The sequence below is a fragment of the Clinocottus analis genome, unplaced genomic scaffold (assembly GCF_023055335.1).
Source record: "Clinocottus analis isolate CAN_PGR_092001 unplaced genomic scaffold, fCliAna1.0.p SCAF_23, whole genome shotgun sequence".
Lineage (NCBI taxonomy): Eukaryota > Metazoa > Chordata > Actinopteri > Perciformes > Cottidae > Clinocottus > Clinocottus analis.
The window spans coordinates 2,329,127-2,346,898 of record NW_027175965.1 but is presented as its reverse complement, the minus strand read 5'-3'; the positions used below and the strand labels follow the sequence as shown (position 1 = coordinate 2,346,898).

The following is a 17,772-nucleotide window of genomic DNA, read 5'->3' as shown; positions in this document are numbered from 1 at the left end:
AATCCGCAGAGGAAAGCCCAGGCAGATAAATAGAGGGCGATGTCTGAATTTTTGGTCTATATGTTTCTAGTTAATTGTTGAAAGACCTTAAATTAGAGTTCATCATCTAAAAACCGTCACCGATGATTTAAACATAGAGAAACATTGTCGTTAATTATGCGTTATTATGCTGTGATTTTTCTGGTCCGGCCCACTTGAGATCAAAATGGGCAGCATGTGGCCCCTTCACTAAAATGAGTTTGACACCCCTGCACTAGAAGCTGCTATTTAGCTAATTACATTCAGAAAGCTCTATTTAACACACACATTTGCTGCAACCGTCTAGCAAACTGGTAGACTTAAAAAAAAAAGGAAGAGGTGTCAGAGTACAGATAGACCGAGAGGACAGTAAAGCAGATCATGTCCAGGTTTCCAAAACTTACCTGGTAGCAGACTTCCTAATGATTTTCATCCTGCTTCGGAGCTTGAACCCAGAAGGAGAGGAGGATGGCATCAGGTGGGTACGTTGGAAACGTTGAGTTCCAGACAAGGAACTTCTTTCTGACGTCCAGTGGAAGGCAGATCGACGACGGGCCACGGTTGCCCCTCCTGCCGCTGCTCCAGAGGTACTCTGACCTCCAGCCTTCCAGCGGTAACGGCTAATCGGCGAGGAGCTGACAGAGGAACCCGCGACTCCCTTTTTTGTCTTATCTTCTGTTCTTAGCTTCTTGTTAACCTCTCCCTTCTCCAGAGCTTTTTGGGCAAGAGCCAGGGCTTTTGGCGATATGAACTTTCGAGGCATTTTAGCTTGGGCTCCAGCGGAGATGGAGACCCATCTGTACTTGGAGGTCTTCGGGGGTACATTGAGTAAGTTTAGCTTTCGAGGCAACTTCTTGCTCGGCGTTCTCTTCGCTGTGAATGAGGGGGAGCTTCCACTGGCGACTCCAGCTTTTGAGACGGTAGTTGAGGCAACAGTCAAAGCTTTGCCCGTAGGAGAGGAAATGGAGCTGGCTTGTTTTAGCCCCACTCCTCTCACGTTCTGGCTCTTTATCCAAGTGAACTTTGACTTCTTCAAAAAGGAGGCATTGACTTGGCCTTGGCTGGTGTGAGATACGAGGTCGATTGAATGCTTTGACACATCAGGCAGAGCAGCGAGAGGTGGTATTGTGTTAGCATTAGGAACTGCCGGAGTTGTCTTGCTAATAGTTGGTTTGGTCTCAGTGCTGCTGGTTTGGCATGCCATAGTAGGTTTGATCCGCACTTGAGGGACGCTCTGCACACTAGTCGAGGTGTTGGCCTTAACTGAGGACAGCACTTCTAAAGAATTCCTTACTTTCTTTTCTGGCAGAACTGCACGCCTGCTTTCAGTCTTCTGCTGCAGATCTTGAGTCTGTCTGTGCATTGTTTCATTTTGCTCACTTGTGCCTGTTGATCTCGACTCTCCTATTACATATTCATATCGAGACACAGTTGCTCCTGTTTTTCGAAGAGTATCCATGTTTTTTTTCTCAGTTGCAACTCCCTCTGTGGTGCTTTTTATATGTCGCTCATCTTTTTGTTGAGGCAGTGGCTGGGCAGTGGTGGGCAGTGAGACGCTGTGAGACACACTATGGGAACTGGACTGATGTACAGTAGAGAAAGTCGAAGCTGAAGGACGCCCAACAGATGGCTGGGGGTTCTTGTTGCTCAGCGAGTAGGTCTTCCTCCAACTTCCACGGCTCTGAGGAGCATACAGGCCCCCTCTGGAGCTGTGTGGATGGACAACAGATGCTTTGTGACCTCTGCCTCTGCCTCTGCCTGACGTTGGAGCTTCTGGTTGCCTCGGCTCATCTCTTGCAAACGGCGTGTCGCCATGGACACTCTTATGTTCATTGATGAGATCTGGAAATTTGAAAATGGGAGTTATGTAGTTGCACAATCGCATCATAGGTAATACACGAGAATAAGGACACACAAACCATGTAAACCATGTCAGTGGACAAAACCTAGTTCTCACTCTAATGTTCATTGATGAGATTTGGGAATTTGAAAATAGGAGTTATGTAGTTGCACAATCGCATCACTGGTGATACACGAGAATATGACACACAAACCATGTAAACCATGTCAGAGGACAAAACCTAGTTCTCACTTTGCTTAAGAGGAATTTAGTTTTAATAAGATGAAAGGAATGCTATGAATATACATCTAAAGCTATTTATCAATTATGAAATAAAAACGAAGCCGTTTTGGCGGATTGTTGGTTCCACTTTTACCTTTTCCTTGTCACCCACTAATGCCGTCTACTCAATACCATGGCATACAGCGCCAGCTAAATACCACCAAATGTAATCAAGAACTATGTTAGCCTTAATTTGTTAACTGAGCTAAACTAACCTGTTGACTGCATAACAAGGGACCTAGTTATTCACTTACAATGAACATTGAATATAATATATGACCAAACTACCACTATGTATATCTAAATGCAGTACATTAAGCTGACGTCCGATAAAGGCAGCAACATTTCTCTTCTTAAGACGTGTGCGGCAAAGCTAACGGTTGATAGTTGTTATATAAACGTTAACACTACTTCAAAACAACCAACAGCCACACGACCGCTCTGAATTTAAAAGGCGCGACATTTTAATAATCTGTAGCCTGACCCGCTTTCTACCAAACAACCGAAAAGGAAGTGTACAGGGAGCTTTACTTTGTAGAAGTTCAATTTGCCTCTTCAGCGCTTCTCTCTCCTCCATGTTTACAACTGAAATGCTTCGTCATCTGACTGCGACGAAACAGGCCTTTGCGGATGATGTGCCTTTCATTGTCCAATCACATAACGCGGTCTTTGTAAAGGGTTCTTCACTCCTCAGTCTTGCCTTACAGGTGGGCACTTCATTCACTGAAAAAGGGTCAAATCTGTGAGGCAAATTGTCGCTGATTTTATTGGACAAAATAAAACCAGGGATAATTTATGTTAGTTATAGCGACAAGAGACATTGCGAAGTAAACAATCATCAATAGTTAAGTTTCAGATATTAGTAACAGAGACAATACATTATGAAATTAATAATCGTCAATGACACAAAAGACACAGTATGTAAATCGTAATTAAAATAATGAATTTGTCAATTCTGTATGTTTTGTTTCACTCATGTTTATTTACACAACTGATTTCCAAAGTCTGTTGATCAAAACACTAATAATTTAGGCCTAGGTGTCAGCCAGCAAGAACTAGTGTCTAAGAAGTAAATACATTTTTATTTTTTCAAAATATAACGTACACTCGGTGATTGGATTTCTTCTTCTGTTTTTTTTGCGTTGCAACTCAGGTCTCTTGAGTTTTACAGGGAGTTTGTTTTTGCTCCCTATCTACAGCCTATATGATGGAATTTTATTTTAAGTATATAATGCCTTTTATCAAGTTAATCCGGAGACAGCATACAGCGCCCCCTGACCAGATACCCTCGATTTTGACGGTAAGGGGAATGGAAGAAAAAACCGTTAGAGCAATTTAGGATGGCCCTCTCTCCCTACATAAAATATTATAACCAGTGTGTAGCTCACATAAATATCCAGGATAATAAAATGACAGTATGCTCGACTAAGATGCCAACATTATAGATTATGGCCTTATGACAATGCACATACTTTCAGCTGTAATCAACTGTAGAGTGAAGTTTGCAGGGAGCAAACAGCACACCTCATAACTGCATTTGAACACCGACCGGCAGCTGCGTGAATCTTACTTCTTGTTATTGGTTTGTCTGCAAGACTGTACTGAGGGAATAAAAAATCCACCTAATGCAATCGAGCGATCCTGCTGCTGGCTGTCAACTGATTTTAAAACAACAACGTCACTTGGGAAATATGTTCCCAACATTAATGATCAAGCATTGCCAAGAAGTTGTTTCAGTGGTTTAAATTCAAAACAAGCCACAAACATTTATATCAGGAAGAGCTTGACATGCCGATGACGCCGCATGTCAACTGAAATGAAAGGGGAAGTGAAACTCTACAGTAACTGGTTTGTACCCAAACCAAGAAGCTCAGAGCCAACGCAGGAATCACATTTAAAAGTTGCCTAGCTCTCACAAGGTAAGGCTGACCTCGTATCGCGCATTCGTGAAGAGAAAGGTAAAACCGCCGGAGCGACACGAGAGCAAGGCCGTGACGTCACATGTAGGTAAAACGGTCTAGTTAACGACAGCTAACTGCTAGTTCAGTCTTAGAGCTAGCTAGCGAGCTAGCGTGAACGTTTTGTACAAAGTAGATCATCTTTGTAACACTGTTGCAGCAACACCTGTGTAAATTGTGTGTGTGTGTGTGTGTGTGTGTGTGTGTGTGTGTGTGTGTGTGTGTGTGTGTGTGTGTGTGTGTGTGTGTGTGTCTATACAGTACCTCTGTTTGGCAACATGACGTCAACAATCAACCGGTACTTCATCTTAATTAAACATCCGGAATACCGTGACCTGGCCCACCCTGGCAGAATATGCTACATAGCTGAACACATGTACAGTTCAGTTACGAAAAGAAGTTCTCCCGCGAAGTTGGCCGTCTTCTTCAACGACTCGCGTGCCAGGCAGGAGTGCGAGTTGGAGACGAGTTGCATTGAGCCGCTGAGCGCAGAGGACGCTGGGCTGCTGCAGGCCGTGTCCGGGGACGCAGAGAGGCTGAAGTGGTTTCAGGAGGGAGATGCCCTCCGAGAGGCGAGGGGACTCTCCGTGGGCACCGCGGTGACCGTGGACGAGGGAGGAGAGAGGCTCCAAGGCATCGTGCGCTACATCGGAAGAATGACAGATACATCCTATTCCTGTCCTCTACCAGGCACGTTCTTTGGCATTGAACTACAGGTGAGGACTTTCAAAAATGTTACTACCTTCTGCTGTTGGCAGATTTACTTGCTTACGTCTCGGAAAACCCCAAACACAAAATGGAATTGGGTTTGTGGTGTTCATACATATAAAGAGATTTAAAAAAAGTGTGTGCTGCTCTGCTTCTTTCCACCTAGAATGAAGACAAGGGGAAGGGGAATTCTGACGGGAAATCTAATCACAAAACCCTCTTCTCCTGCAAGAAGAATTGTGGCATTTTTGCACCGTTCTCCAGAGTCAGGGCCGTGGTTCCCAGCTTCTTGTCCCCCTCCAATGCTGAACACTCTCAAACAACCGACGAGCTAGCCCCAGGAGATAGGGTCACGTACTTCGTCAACAACCAGTGTCGCCATGGAATGGTGTTGCATATGCAGGAAGAAAACGGCAAACATATTGTTCAGATCTCCTCGGCGAGTATTGTATATGTTTGTTGCTTAAAATAATACAAAACACCAGAAAAGAAATAGTGTTGATGTTTGTAAAAGGGAGTTTTGTCCGTTTTAACTTGTGTGACTACTTTGGTATGCTTTTTAGTCTATTTTTGCAATTCAAAATTGAGGTCTGAAACATCATGAAATGGAAGTCAAGAAAACTTGCAACTATCCTGTTTGTTGTCTTACTCACATCTATGCACATGTTTTCTTTTAGCCATGAATTGCCACACTGTCACAGTGTATATACTCCTGCTCATCCTCGAGTTATACAACCTCTTATACAACCACAACTTCAGATTTGAAATGAGATGAGCCACTTCATTCAACAGCGCTTTGATCATTTTGTCTTTGTTACTGTTTTCAGGACACAGATGAGAATGGAAAGAGAGGGGGCCAAGTGACTGTCCCACTACATTTGGTTGTGAAGGGGGAGGTGCCCCGAGGTTTGAGCAACTTTTTACATGATGACGTGTGAAGCGATCCCCCACATTTGTAGAAGAAATCTGACTCAAATGTATTCTTCACTGTAGAGCCAGAGGGGATGGACGTTGATACAACACCAGTGGAAAAAGACAGTGGTGATCTGAGCCTGAACTCTGTGGTGGAGGTGACCTTGAGCAAGGGCACGTCGTATGGAATCATCCGCTGGATCGGCAATTTGCCTGATATTAAGGACACCATGGTTGGCCTCGAGCTGGTAAGTCCGAACCATGGCCAATTATTGCTTTTCTTTTTCATTGTTTGGTTCCTTCCATTTGTGGATAAAATGAATCTCTTGCCTGTGTCTGTCTCCAGGACGAAGAAGACGGGGTGAGTGACGGTGTCTTCAAGAAGGAGCGTTACTTTGACTGTCCACCGAAGAAAGCCCTGTTCGTGAAGCTTCGATCCTGCCGTCCCGACTCGCGGTTTCAGAGCGCATCAGCCGGTTGCAGCGAGAGGACGCTGCAACAGGACGATGCAGGTCAAAACAACACTGACCAGCGCTTTTCGTCTCAGTCTTGAGCAACTCCATTGTTCACAATTTGTGTGCTGAAAATCAACAGGCTCCTAGAGAGGTCAAGTTTAAGTCAGTCCGTGCCCCCTTGTGGACACAGTGATATGATATATCAGGTTTTAATGTTACATTTGTCTGATTTGAATAGATGAAATGTTTTTGGAAAAAATCTGCCAGCGCAGATACAGTTTATAAAGTAAATGAACAAGAAACATCACCAATAAAGTCTTAAACGCGGTGAGGGGCCAATCGTGAAAGACGGCTCCAGAAACAAAAACACACTTAGGTGTGAAGACGGTGCTGTCCACAAACGTTTGCCAATACAGCATGAACAGTGCAGAACACGGTTATTCGACGTTAACAGTTTCTCTAATAACTGTACAAGAGGCAGCGCTGCATCAGTAATGATTTCCATGTGTGTTCCCGTAGAGACGGATGAGGAGCACAGCGTTGAGAAGCTGTGGACTGTTCCTCCCATCAGCACAGAGCAGGTCAGCAAGATTTTGATTGGACGAATGAAGGGGATCCAAGGCCACTACAACTCCTGCTACATGGATGCTGCGCTCTTCAGGTCAGGATGATGACAAATACTTTGCTTTTTAAGGTCTTCGTGAGAGGTTTGGCTGGTTGTATCCCCATTTATTCCACAAATCACCTGCACTGGACATTATTTCAGACCATCATCCAAGTCACATCAATATGTTTCAGACGCTTTTTAATTTCTGCCCGTTATAGAATTTGTCTTGCCACATGACACATGCTTGAGTTTGTATATGTTTGAGGCAAAAGCTTTATTTACTAAATGAAATACTTATCTGTATTTTAAAACATGCTCTCATAATTGCATAACTCCACATTCTTTTCTTTTTGTCTTCCAGCTTGTTTTCCTGCTCCTCCGTGTTGGACGCCATGCTGTTTAAATCAACAGAACCTCAAGATGCCCCCATTCAGAGCACACTGCTTCACAACATCGTTAATCCCCTCCGCAAGTATGAGTGCGCCGTTAGGCTTTTTTTTTCTCCAAAACATTACTTTTTTTTGTTGTAGGACTTAAATAACGCGTAAATATTCTGTGTTCATGCTCTCTGCAGTAAGGGCTTTGTGGAAGGGCGGCACATCATGAAGCTCCGGCAGCAGCTACAGAAACACGGCTACAGTAAATCCTTCACGACGGATGAGAAAGGTCTGTTTAATCTGGACACTTTCAAACAGCTGATTTAGTTTTTTTTTCTGGTTTGAAGTGATGGTTTATTTGTCTTTTTTTGTTGTCTCTTAGATCCGGAGGAGTTTCTGACCGTCATCATGCACCACATTCTAGCGCTGGATCCTCTCCTCAAACTGTACAGTTCCACCGCAGCTTTAAAACCACCTCCCACTGCATCGCTGGAAAATACAATATGTCCTTGTGAAGGATTTTGTATTTACGCCTCTCATTCCTCTCCCTCTTTCCCCGTTAAGCTCAGCGGGGGGTAAAGTGCAGGAGAGTTACTGCTATCAAATCTTCTTAGACCAGAACCACAGCCTGGTGCTGCCGACCGTCCAGCAGCTGCTGGAACATTCCTTCCACACGGCAGGACTCAAGCTGGCAGAGGTGAGATCACGCTGTCACTCGAAGACACATTTTTGATACGGGATACCTGTGTCGCACAAGTAATAACGAAATAACCCATTTTAAAGAAGTATTTGTTTTAGTAGCAACACATTCCTAGATCTAACGGCTAGTGTGTGTGCTGCTGTGTCACAAAATGTAAAACTTGTTTTCTTCATCGTTTTTGGTGAGGAAATGTATTTATCTGATGCTTTTCCTTTGCTTCTCCAGTAGATGTCCCTGTTGGACAGTTTTCTCTGCAGGTCTCCTGGAATGAGTTCACTTTGGTGTGTGTGTGTGTGTGTGTGTGTGTGTGTGTGTGTGTGTGTGATCTTTTTTTCATTGGATTGTCTTATAATTGTAGGTGCCATCCTGCCTCATCCTCCAGATGCCTCGCTTCGGGAAGAAATTCAAGATGTTTGACAAGATCATTCCCTCTCTGGAGCTGGACATCACCAACCTCCTCTCTGAAGGTACGCACACAAGCAACACACTTGGACTCACATGGTCGAAAGCAAACGTTCACACACAGTAAACAAAACGTGTGCTGTGTGTGTGTGTGTGTGTGTGTGTGTGTGTGTGTGTGTGTGTGTGTGTGTTTTAGGTCCTCAGCAGTGCATGCTGTGTGGAAACTTGGCCCAGGTCGACTGCACCGACTGTTTTAAAGATCCCATATTCGGACAGACGGGATTCAAAATCTTCTGCGCGACGTGTTCATCTCAGGTGCGGTGTTTGTATCATCGGCTGTCTGCCAATGCGATACCGTCTCACCAGCTCTGTAAAAAAAAAAAAAAAATGTCTGAATTCTTTGTGAATCTCTTTATGTGGCTCTATCCGTTTGCGCAGAAAGTGTTTCCCACCGAGCAGAAAGGGCTTCTTACAGGTTTTTTTTCTTCCACCCACTACGTGAAAGAACCAAAGCAGATGCTTCATGTTTGCCACTGAGTGGGGAAAGTGGAAATAGTGGAGACTTTGCATACAGTGACAGCTCATGCCCTCTATTTATATATTGCTAGGTTATGTATGTCGTCCTGAAACTCTAGCTATCGACACAAATCGTAGTAGTAGATTTTTGCAATTAGTTGACTGTTTCAGTGATGTATTAAGTAAAATAATCTATTATGAAAACAACATTTGCAGCCCCGACAGCTTTTTTCTTTTTCAGGTGCACGCTCACCCTCAACGCCGCTACCATCAACCGGCTGCTCTGGACATCCCCAAGGGTTATTTGGATTGCAGCATGCATCACGCTTTAATCAGAGACAAGCTGGAGCTGTTCGCTGTCCTCTGCATCGAGACGAGCCACTACGTGTCCTTCATCAAGTACGGACCCGACAACCACGACTGGATCTTCTTTGACAGCATGGCGGACCGAGAAGGTGAGTCTGTTTTTTTTGTGTTTTTTTTTATGCATCGTCTCGTTGCGTGTCACCGTTTAAGCGTGCGTCGAGTGGCTCATCTGTGTGTTGTGTTCAGGAGAGAGAGACGGATTCAACATCCCGGAGGTTCACGCCTGCCCGGAGGTCGGCATGTACCTGGAGATGTCTCCCGCGGAGCTGGCAAATCAGGTGCCTCGAGACATGGAAGGTGTGGCCAAACGTCTCTTTTGTGACGCCTACATGTACTTGTACCAGAGCACCAGCATGTGTCTCTATCGCTGAAGGGACGCCACCCCACAGCTTGCTCATTGCACAAAATGTAAATTTGAAGAAAGAAGAAAACCGTGTCTCCTGCGCTGTTCTTGTAATTACATTTGCAGATTGGTTTGATATTCTTAAAGAATGTGTGGAAGTACAGGCATAACCATTTTGGACGCATGTATATGTGTGAATATAGATCTCATTTTCTGCACTGGGGAAGGGAATTAATTATCACGGTTGACTAATTTAAAACTATATTGTTTCATGTTGGAGAAAAGAGTATAAATTTAAATCATTTAGCCTTTAAATTGACAATCACTGACATTGGCATCTGGGAGAAAAGACAAACTTTGCACTATAATGTTGAGATTTTTGTAGTTTACTGTTTCCACTTGGTGTTTGATAATTATCTATCAAAGTTATATTCACAATTTTTCTACTGAGATTGAATGAGTGTTGCAGATGAAAAAATGTACCAAAGAAGACTATAGTAATGATTAAATAAGTTTAACAGGGCTATTTGTAAACCCAATTATATTGATTTGCTCAGTAAGATCACCATTGTGCCTTTCATGTTTTCTTTTAAATCTGGGTTTTGTTCAGTAAAACTTGCTCAGATTCCTTTTGAAAATGAAAATGATCTCTTCTATCCATCAAGTCCACGGATCATTTGGATCTCCCTCATATTGATCAGTTGGTTACATCATGTAAGTAAATGTATTTGCCAGAGTCAAACATGTAAAGATGAATCTCGGGATATGTTTCACTCCCATCTTGATGCGCACTGCTCAATCTCGTATGAGCTCCAGTGGCGGGGAGAAAAAACATGTTAAACAGAAATATTAATCATAGTTGCAGGTTCCTCTCCAGACACTTTAAAAAGTGTCAAATTGCTGATTTTGTGTTGATGAAGGCCACAACCTGAAATTAAGTCAAACATTTGTGCGGAAGTCCTTCATCTGCCCAATAAAGACTGTATGAGATGTCCCCCAGGAACTGTTCCTGATTGGACATGCATACTCCAATATTACCCCCAAATATGCTGATGACGCTCGACTTTCTACTTGTATTCTCTCTTCTGAAAAGGGAGACAAAACTAAGTCCATGGTTGCATGTATTAAAGACATAAATGAACTTGGATGTCTTCCAGTTTCCTTTAACGTAATAATGACACAACATATTATGTGTATTTGTGCCTCAACAGCAGAACATATGTTGTCATTTATTTCTGTCTCTGTAAAGAATCTCACAGGTCCCAAACCTTTGGCTTAATGATGGTTCGTGACGTTGATTTCCAGAGCTTCAATACATTTTTCTGATCTATTTTGGCTTTTGGTTTCTGTTTTCTTAATGTGACTTAGAGATTAGTGTTCGCTACAGGAATTTCAATGTCATGGAAATCAATGACAAAGTCCATTTTGACAAAATAGATTCAATGCAGTTTTTCAGAATGAAACTAGTTTTAGAAACAAAAATATGGGAAAATAGGTTGCAGGTTAAAAAAAATACAGAAATTACCTTTTGAAACATAGTTTTGGGAAAAGGCTTGTTTGTAAATATATCTCCCAGTCCTTGAAAAAAATCCATTAAATTTTTTTGATTAAATGTGAAAATCGGATGTCATTACACCAAACCTCAGACCTCTTTGCTTTTGTCTTATGTCAATTTGAAGGAGGATAACACAACATTACTCCTCCCTCTTTGTCTGGCTACTCCGATATGAGCCAGACAATGTCATCTTACTAAAGCCTTCTGGTTGTTCAGATGGTTGAATTCAAAATGTTTGCTTATAATGGTTCATTCCGAACCAAAATAAAAATAGAATGACGGGATCAAAGCACTGAAAACATATTTAAAGTCATAACAGAACATAAAACATCAAGACATTTAATACAAAAAAATAAATCAAATGGAATTACATTGGTGTACCTGAATGCAGGATCAATGTATCTGAGGTTTACTGGATGTTGGTCTGAAGGACTTGGGCAGCAAGTGAGGCATGTACCTCTGTGTGTGTCCCTGAGGGATAGCCGTGCTGAGAGTGAGCTGTATTCTCTTGCAACAATGGACCAGAGAGCACAAACAAACAAGATGTTGATAACATATAAATCATTAACTGCTCAAAAAAAAGTTTTTCTCAAATGCTTTGGAGAAAGCCATACAGCATCAATGCATTACAAATTGTTAGTGAGATTATAGTATACTATTTACAGTCGTGTTCTTTAAGCCTCGTTACCTCTTGTGAAGGATTACGGTCATGAATAGCAATCCCAATGTGTTGATGGGAAGCCAGTGGGGGATTGTATTGACATACTAGCATGAGCAGCTGCAAAAAAAAAAAACATGAATCTATTCACTTAAGCAAAACTGAGAAGATGACTTTCAGATGAAGACCAAGCTCTTAAAAGTAGTGTCTTGTTTCACCAGAGGTCATATTCACAGCTTTTCTTTCTATTTTTACCAGTCAGTGTCAAATTAATTAACATGAATAACAAAATAGTTACCCATACACAACAGTCTGAACTCTTTTCTCCGTGGGTTCGCCTCCGTTGATTTTGACTCCCCATCTGCTGCAACCATACGTCACGCTAACTTTCGTGCTTTTCCTTTTGAAAAGCAAAGCAGTGAAACAAGAAGCAAGTAGGAAATGAACTGTTTTGCACACTTCAAAGGCATGCAGTTAGATTCACAAGCTCTCTGGGGGTGTGAAATGTCGGTTACACTTAAGGTACAACAAAAACACGCCGCTTCGTCAGCTTTCAAGGGTGCGCTTTGGTGTCACGGCAGCCTCATCTCCATCGGTCCAGCGTCTCTCGCACCGCGGCCTCACGTGCTGTGAATACACAACAAGGATTTTTACATTATAAAGTGTACGTCTCCTCAGCCCTTTCACTCTGTCTGTCTCATCTTTTTTTTCTTTTTTTAATGCCTCAGTGGATATTTGTCTTCGTTCCGGATGCTTTTGATCCTGCAGTCCACCGTGTCCCCCCCCCCCCCCCCCCCCCCCCCCCCTCGCCTCGCTGTGATCAGCTTTGCGTTTGACCTCTACACTAGTTAGGAGGACTGCGCTGTGCTGCGCTCAGTGATGAGGTGGGTTCTTTCGTATACCCGAGGGCACGGTCGGCTCCAGCAAGCGGAGCAGCCTTGTCCTAATATACGGCCCTGCAACTCCACGGAGCAGCCTCTCTGCAATCTGAGCAGATCAGCATTTTCCAGCATATCCATCATTATGCAAAAGAAGTAGGACAAATCCTGCATATGTGTGTTTACACTGCTTTGGGGAGAGTGGTGCCGGGCCGAGCGCCATTGTTGAACCTATGGTTTGTTGAAAGAAGATGGTGCCTACATAGTAAGACACGCTCGGGCCGAAGCGATAATGATCTCCGAGGTCTGCTGTCCCTGACAGTAACACACACATATTGTTGTATATTGCATTTTTGAATGGTGAAAGTTTGGATGTCCCACTAATATAAAGCAGTAATTACAAACAAGAAAGTATTAAAAAACAAACCTCATAAAATACCAATATATATGCACATATATAAGGATACATAAATAAAAGGTGGTGTCATGCAAAAGAGTAGACAAACATCCCCTTGCGCACATTGAAAAGCTGCACTCGTATAACACTAATAATACATTTGCCCCCCTGCTGATCCCGACAAATTAGAAATACTGCTCCGTAATACATTGTGTGTCCTTGTTATCCATCTCAGATCTGAACACATTTGTCCTCACTGTGTGAAGTCAGGAAGCTGCCAGTAGGAAGGGGAACAAATACTATCAGTCTTGATGGACGGGAAGTCACGGTGACGTCTTTCTGCTGTCCTCAATGCAGACTCTGACACATCAATCCAGATCTGATTTCAAAAGGAGACAATCTGGGTCTCATTTTGAACCTGTGCATCTGCAGATTGATCCCACAGCCGATATGTTACGATCCAGTAAAAGATAAGGCCCGATATGAGATGAATAAATCCTGTTTTTTGTATGTTCGCCACCATTTTCGACTGTAAGGGAGCTATTAAGGGACAAGGCTGGAACCGAAGTTCGCGTCGCACCAATCCCTCGCCGAAAAGCCATTTTTGATTTGCAGAAAATAAACTCCGTGGCAGACACACACTCATGATTCATTAAACGTGCAAGTCTTTTGTTCACGCAAATGATCTTCTCAAATGAACACCACTTTTAGGACTTCCGGCACAGCGTTAGAATATAAATGGACTCCACTGTACGTTCGCACAACGTCACGTCATCCCCGCTGATTGTCTATTTACTAACGTATTTTATAACATAGAACAAGAAGTAAAACTATCTTGAGCTTATGTTCACCACATATCTTATTTCAGGCATCTGTTCAAAAGATCCAGTGACTTTGAAATGAAGGAACCGGAAGGGCAAAAACAAATTGTGACTCATTCGTTGGTTTGGTTTTAGGACCCATTGCTGCAGCACTCTCTTTCTTTCGCTCGTTCTTTTTTGGGGGGACGGGAGAAGGAGATACATCTGCACTCTACTGTGTAGTCATTTTATTTATTAGGACATTTTTATTTCTGACTGTAATTCAGATTAACTTTTTATCGTCTCAAACTTTTTCCTTTTTTTAAAATTTCTGAATGGGTCTTTTTTTCCTGCCTCTTTTCTTGTAATAAACCATTTGCATTAAAGATCACCCATTAGTTAAAGCAATTATGCACACCTCCATCCACTTTAAATCAATTCACACACATGAAAAAGTTCCTCTTCTCCCACGAGAGGAAATGTTTTTATTGCCCCTCCAGACCCCCTCTCCATCCTGTGAGAATTATGACTTTCATATAGTCATATGCTCTTTCAATTACCTGTCAGCATTAGTCCTCATAAAAGTCATTAAACCACACAAGCTGGTACAGTTGTCTTTACAGGGCTCTTTGTGGCTTATGTCTCTTGTGTCTGAAATTAATTTGGTGATCTTTTGATATTCTCTGAGCTTCATATGTCATCAGCTCCTGTCGGACTGGGATCTACATCCATCGTGATGAGCATTTCTCTCCATGGGAAGTATTCACAGAGGGGGCAGCCGGCCAATGTTAAATCTGCATAATTTAGCAGCGTAAAGGTTAACGCCGTCTCATTTGCGGCTTCAAAAGTTTCTGCCAGAGTGGTTTATATTTCCATGTTCTCCTTTTATGCTGCAGCCAAGAACCGGACAGCTGAGACATGTGACGGCAGTGAGACTGGCACATGAATGAGGAAGTATTTGATTGAAGAAGAAGTTGGCTGATACTGATAGATAATAAAGCATGTCTGCCATGTTGTCGTGCTCAGGGAGAAGCTGCCCGAGGGACGGCAGCTGATCCATCACAATAAACAGAGATGAGTTTCACCACAGTGGGTCCATGAGATGTAGCTTTAAGTGGGAAACCACTGATCGAGGCGGCAGGTCTTCTCTTAATCTCCCGGTTTATGTATATTATATATTCTGCAATAACTGATTTGCAACCTTCATACTGACACTTTGAGAAACATGCAGTCACTTCCCCAAAGCTCCATTTGTGTCTTTACAGCAGAGCCACAGCTGCCACAAACTCTTCAACTGTACCACGCAGTGCCAAGTGAACGAAACTTCACATGTATGAAGCACTCATGAGAGCGCAATCGTCTGACTGAGGGATAATCTATCCTTTTTGGATGTTGTGTTTGTTTTCTTTAATTACGAATGTTGTTGCTTTGTGGAGAGCAATGAAAGGGTACATCAAGTTGGTTCAGCGTAGACGGAAATATCTCAACAACTGCAAGATTTCTTTTTAAACACACATTTGTGGTCCCCAGAGGACGAATCCGACTGACTCTTGGGATCCTCTGATTTTTTTGTCGAGCTCCATCAGGAGGCTGACATCTGTAATTCAGTTTAGGCTGGAATGTGTGATTAAACGATACATTCTCATCATGTATTCATCATTATGTCAGAAACAAGAGTTCAGCGGGGAAAACCCTCCAAAACACAAATACCGCTAGCAGTAGCTCTATAGCTTGCTACAGCAGGGACACCCACCGAAGGTATTAGCGACTTGTAACACGACTTTTACGGTTCATGGTTTTCGTATTTCATGGCCCGACTTCCCTTTTGCGGGAAGCCGTGCAATACTTTTGTTGAGATATCCAGGTACATTTTAGCCGCACTTTTGAGATTCAGATCTCAGATTTGCTCAGTGATCCAATGAATGGATGGACAAAATGGCAATTCAGTCAGATAGTCAAGCTCATTACCACCATAAACTCAAACATGTGAAGTGGGTGTGTTCCCACCTGGAAGCATAAAAATTAAAGGTGCATTCAGTGTCCGTGCAATGTGAGCTTCCACGCACTTCAACATACGGCGACATGCTCTTGAATGTGATGCTGCACATTTAGGAACAAATCACCTTGATGAATGACAGCCACCCTAATGGAAAGAACGTGAACAGTGTTTACGTACTTGTGGTGATAATGATGACTAATGAGAGGCTTCGAGTGTTCAATTACGGGACATCATCAGAAAGGGAGGAAATGCGCACGCTTCGGCTCGCTCATCTGATTAAAGCGAGGCCTCTGAGACTCCATCGCAACCCAACTCCCTTCTTGAGAGAAGCAACAAGTAAACAGAGGAGATCAATGAGCCTCTCTAAAAGGCACAGGAGTCAAGCTTTGGATGAGGCTATAATTAGGAGCCAGCTGTCTGTCTCCAGCCTGATATGCTCATTAAATCAGCCACTTACGAGTCAGACCATAGAGATGCTGTGGGCTCACTGTACTGTTTAACAGGCGGGTGATTTGTTTTACAGAATCGGTGGTTGGTTTTCACTCATTTTGTTTGTAACCAGAACACAGAGCTGACGACTCAGAGGTCTGACACCGAGCAGGTTGAGCTTACCGTTTGTTTTTATATGTATTATGCGTGTATTAAAACATGAAAGATATAATGTCGCAGTTTATTACAAATAAACTGATAAATTGTATCATTAATGTATTATATGAAATAAATTGGTTGCAATTCAATAAAGACTTTTTTTTGTAAAAATAAGACAAAAAGTCAGCAAAAAACCTGAATTAAACCAATGTTTTCATACTTTCATTAAAATGTAATTTTCCAAGGTTCCAAGCTTCCGAAATAAATCTTTTTTAAACAGCCCTTTTTCTTAACTTTGCAGTCAGTATGTTGACTAACTACCTCTCCTCAGACTCACAGGAAGAACAACTTAAGTCTCTGTCATATTTACTACGGTAACTTACACCAGAAACTGTTAATCTGAAATAAACCTTGTAAAAACTATGGTGGTCGGCCCATCGGGGCAGACAATCAGTGTTTAGATCTTCTATCTTGTCTAATTGATTATTTTGTGTGGTGACAATTGTTTAAAAGTGAAAAAGTGGACATTTTTCATTTGAGTCTGTGACCTGCGGTCGGCCTTTTGGAAAGATGACGCTGATCATGTTTTTTTTTTTAATGATGCTGTTGTGAAAGCAGCTCAACTGCGGTTAGGGTTAGCGCTTTGAGGACAGATACTGGGGATACTTCAGAGTACTGCTTGGACACACACACACACACACACACACACACACACGCAGCAGCCAAAAACGAAGTGATTCCAATGACATTTGAGGTGTGTGTTCATTCCTAAACACGAGGGATTCAGCGTGGAGAGACCTTTCATTTTCAAGATAAACTTCTGTCCCATGATGACCCGGCAAAGACGGCGAGCCTGGCTGTAGACTCTTTCAACACAAATAAATCATGTTTTATTCTACTAAATAACATCCGTTTGCAATCAGCACATTTCATTTCCTCTTTCCTCTAACTCACACAACTGGCCATCCTGTCTTCCAGATGTAGTAGATGTGAAGTACTACACACATGTCCAATAGTACAATTGGACAGTTTGGCTGCTAAATTATTATAATGATCGTTGATGATCTTTGACTGTCTAGGTCAGATGGGCAAATACAAAAGCTCCCTCCGGCTGGACTTTTTTTCCCTGCGAATCATTTAAATCTGACCTTCAAATGGCTGTGTGAGATCATTTGTAAAAAACTCTCCTCAAATATCAGCGAAACATGAAAATCCCACAGCAGTTAAACACATATAAAAAATGAACTCACTCGCATTTATATGAACTGCATCCCCTCTGTTCAGCCTTGACTATTCTTTGACTCTTTGACCTCTGCCATTAGTTGACTTTATATACATATAAGGGACGACACGGAGGAAACTGGAAACAGGCGGAGAGTAGTAAATTGCCTTCCAGTAAAATCATTTTAGGAG

At 42.5% G+C, this 17,772-nt stretch overlaps 2 protein-coding genes across 4 annotated transcripts in view; one reads left to right on the top strand and one right to left on the bottom strand.

The window, feature by feature from the left end:
- Positions 1–2,818, bottom strand: part of zc3h3 (zinc finger CCCH-type containing 3) — a 48,150-nt gene extending 45,332 nt beyond the window's left edge. The window contains exons 1-2 of the mRNA XM_068590076.1: positions 2,672–2,818; positions 423–1,860 (exon numbers count right to left, since the gene is read on the bottom strand). Of these exons, the coding sequence (XP_068446177.1) occupies positions 423–1,860; positions 2,672–2,717 (1,484 nt within the window). The 5' untranslated portion in view covers positions 2,718–2,818. The remainder of the gene's footprint in view (positions 1–422; positions 1,861–2,671) is intronic.
- A 957-nt stretch (positions 2,819–3,775) lies between these two features.
- On the top strand, positions 3,776–10,625 carry cyldl (cylindromatosis (turban tumor syndrome), like). Of its 3 annotated transcripts, none has more exons than XM_068589893.1 (15): positions 3,776–4,059; positions 4,360–4,814; positions 4,973–5,245; positions 5,634–5,712; positions 5,800–5,966; positions 6,065–6,230; positions 6,693–6,834; positions 7,142–7,252; positions 7,355–7,446; positions 7,540–7,603; positions 7,722–7,854; positions 8,216–8,324; positions 8,456–8,574; positions 9,017–9,230; positions 9,328–10,625. In XM_068589893.1, the coding sequence occupies exons 2-15, from the start codon at positions 4,377–4,379 to the stop codon at positions 9,510–9,512; spliced, it is 2,292 nt and encodes a 763-aa protein (XP_068445994.1). In that variant the 5' UTR covers positions 3,776–4,059; positions 4,360–4,376; the 3' UTR covers positions 9,513–10,625. The 3 variants fall into 3 exon arrangements, with proteins under 3 accessions (XP_068445994.1, XP_068445993.1, XP_068445995.1); XM_068589892.1 differs by having other exon boundaries at positions 3,776–4,143; XM_068589894.1 differs by having other exon boundaries at positions 3,776–4,147.
- The last annotated feature ends 7,147 nt before the right edge of the window (positions 10,626–17,772 follow it).

What these genes read in the sequence shown, in the direction of transcription:
- cyldl (XM_068589893.1), top strand. Translation starts at nt 4,377, where the DNA reads ATGACGTCAACAATCAACCGGTACTTCATCTTAATTAAACATCCGGAA. An exon ending in CCATGGTTGGCCTCGAGCTG is followed by an intron (nt 5,967 to 6,064) that starts GTAAGTCCGAAC and finishes GTCTGTCTCCAG; the next exon opens with GACGAAGAAGACGGGGTGAG. An exon ending in CTTCACGACGGATGAGAAAG is followed by an intron (nt 7,447 to 7,539) that starts GTCTGTTTAATC and finishes GTTGTCTCTTAG; the next exon opens with ATCCGGAGGAGTTTCTGACC.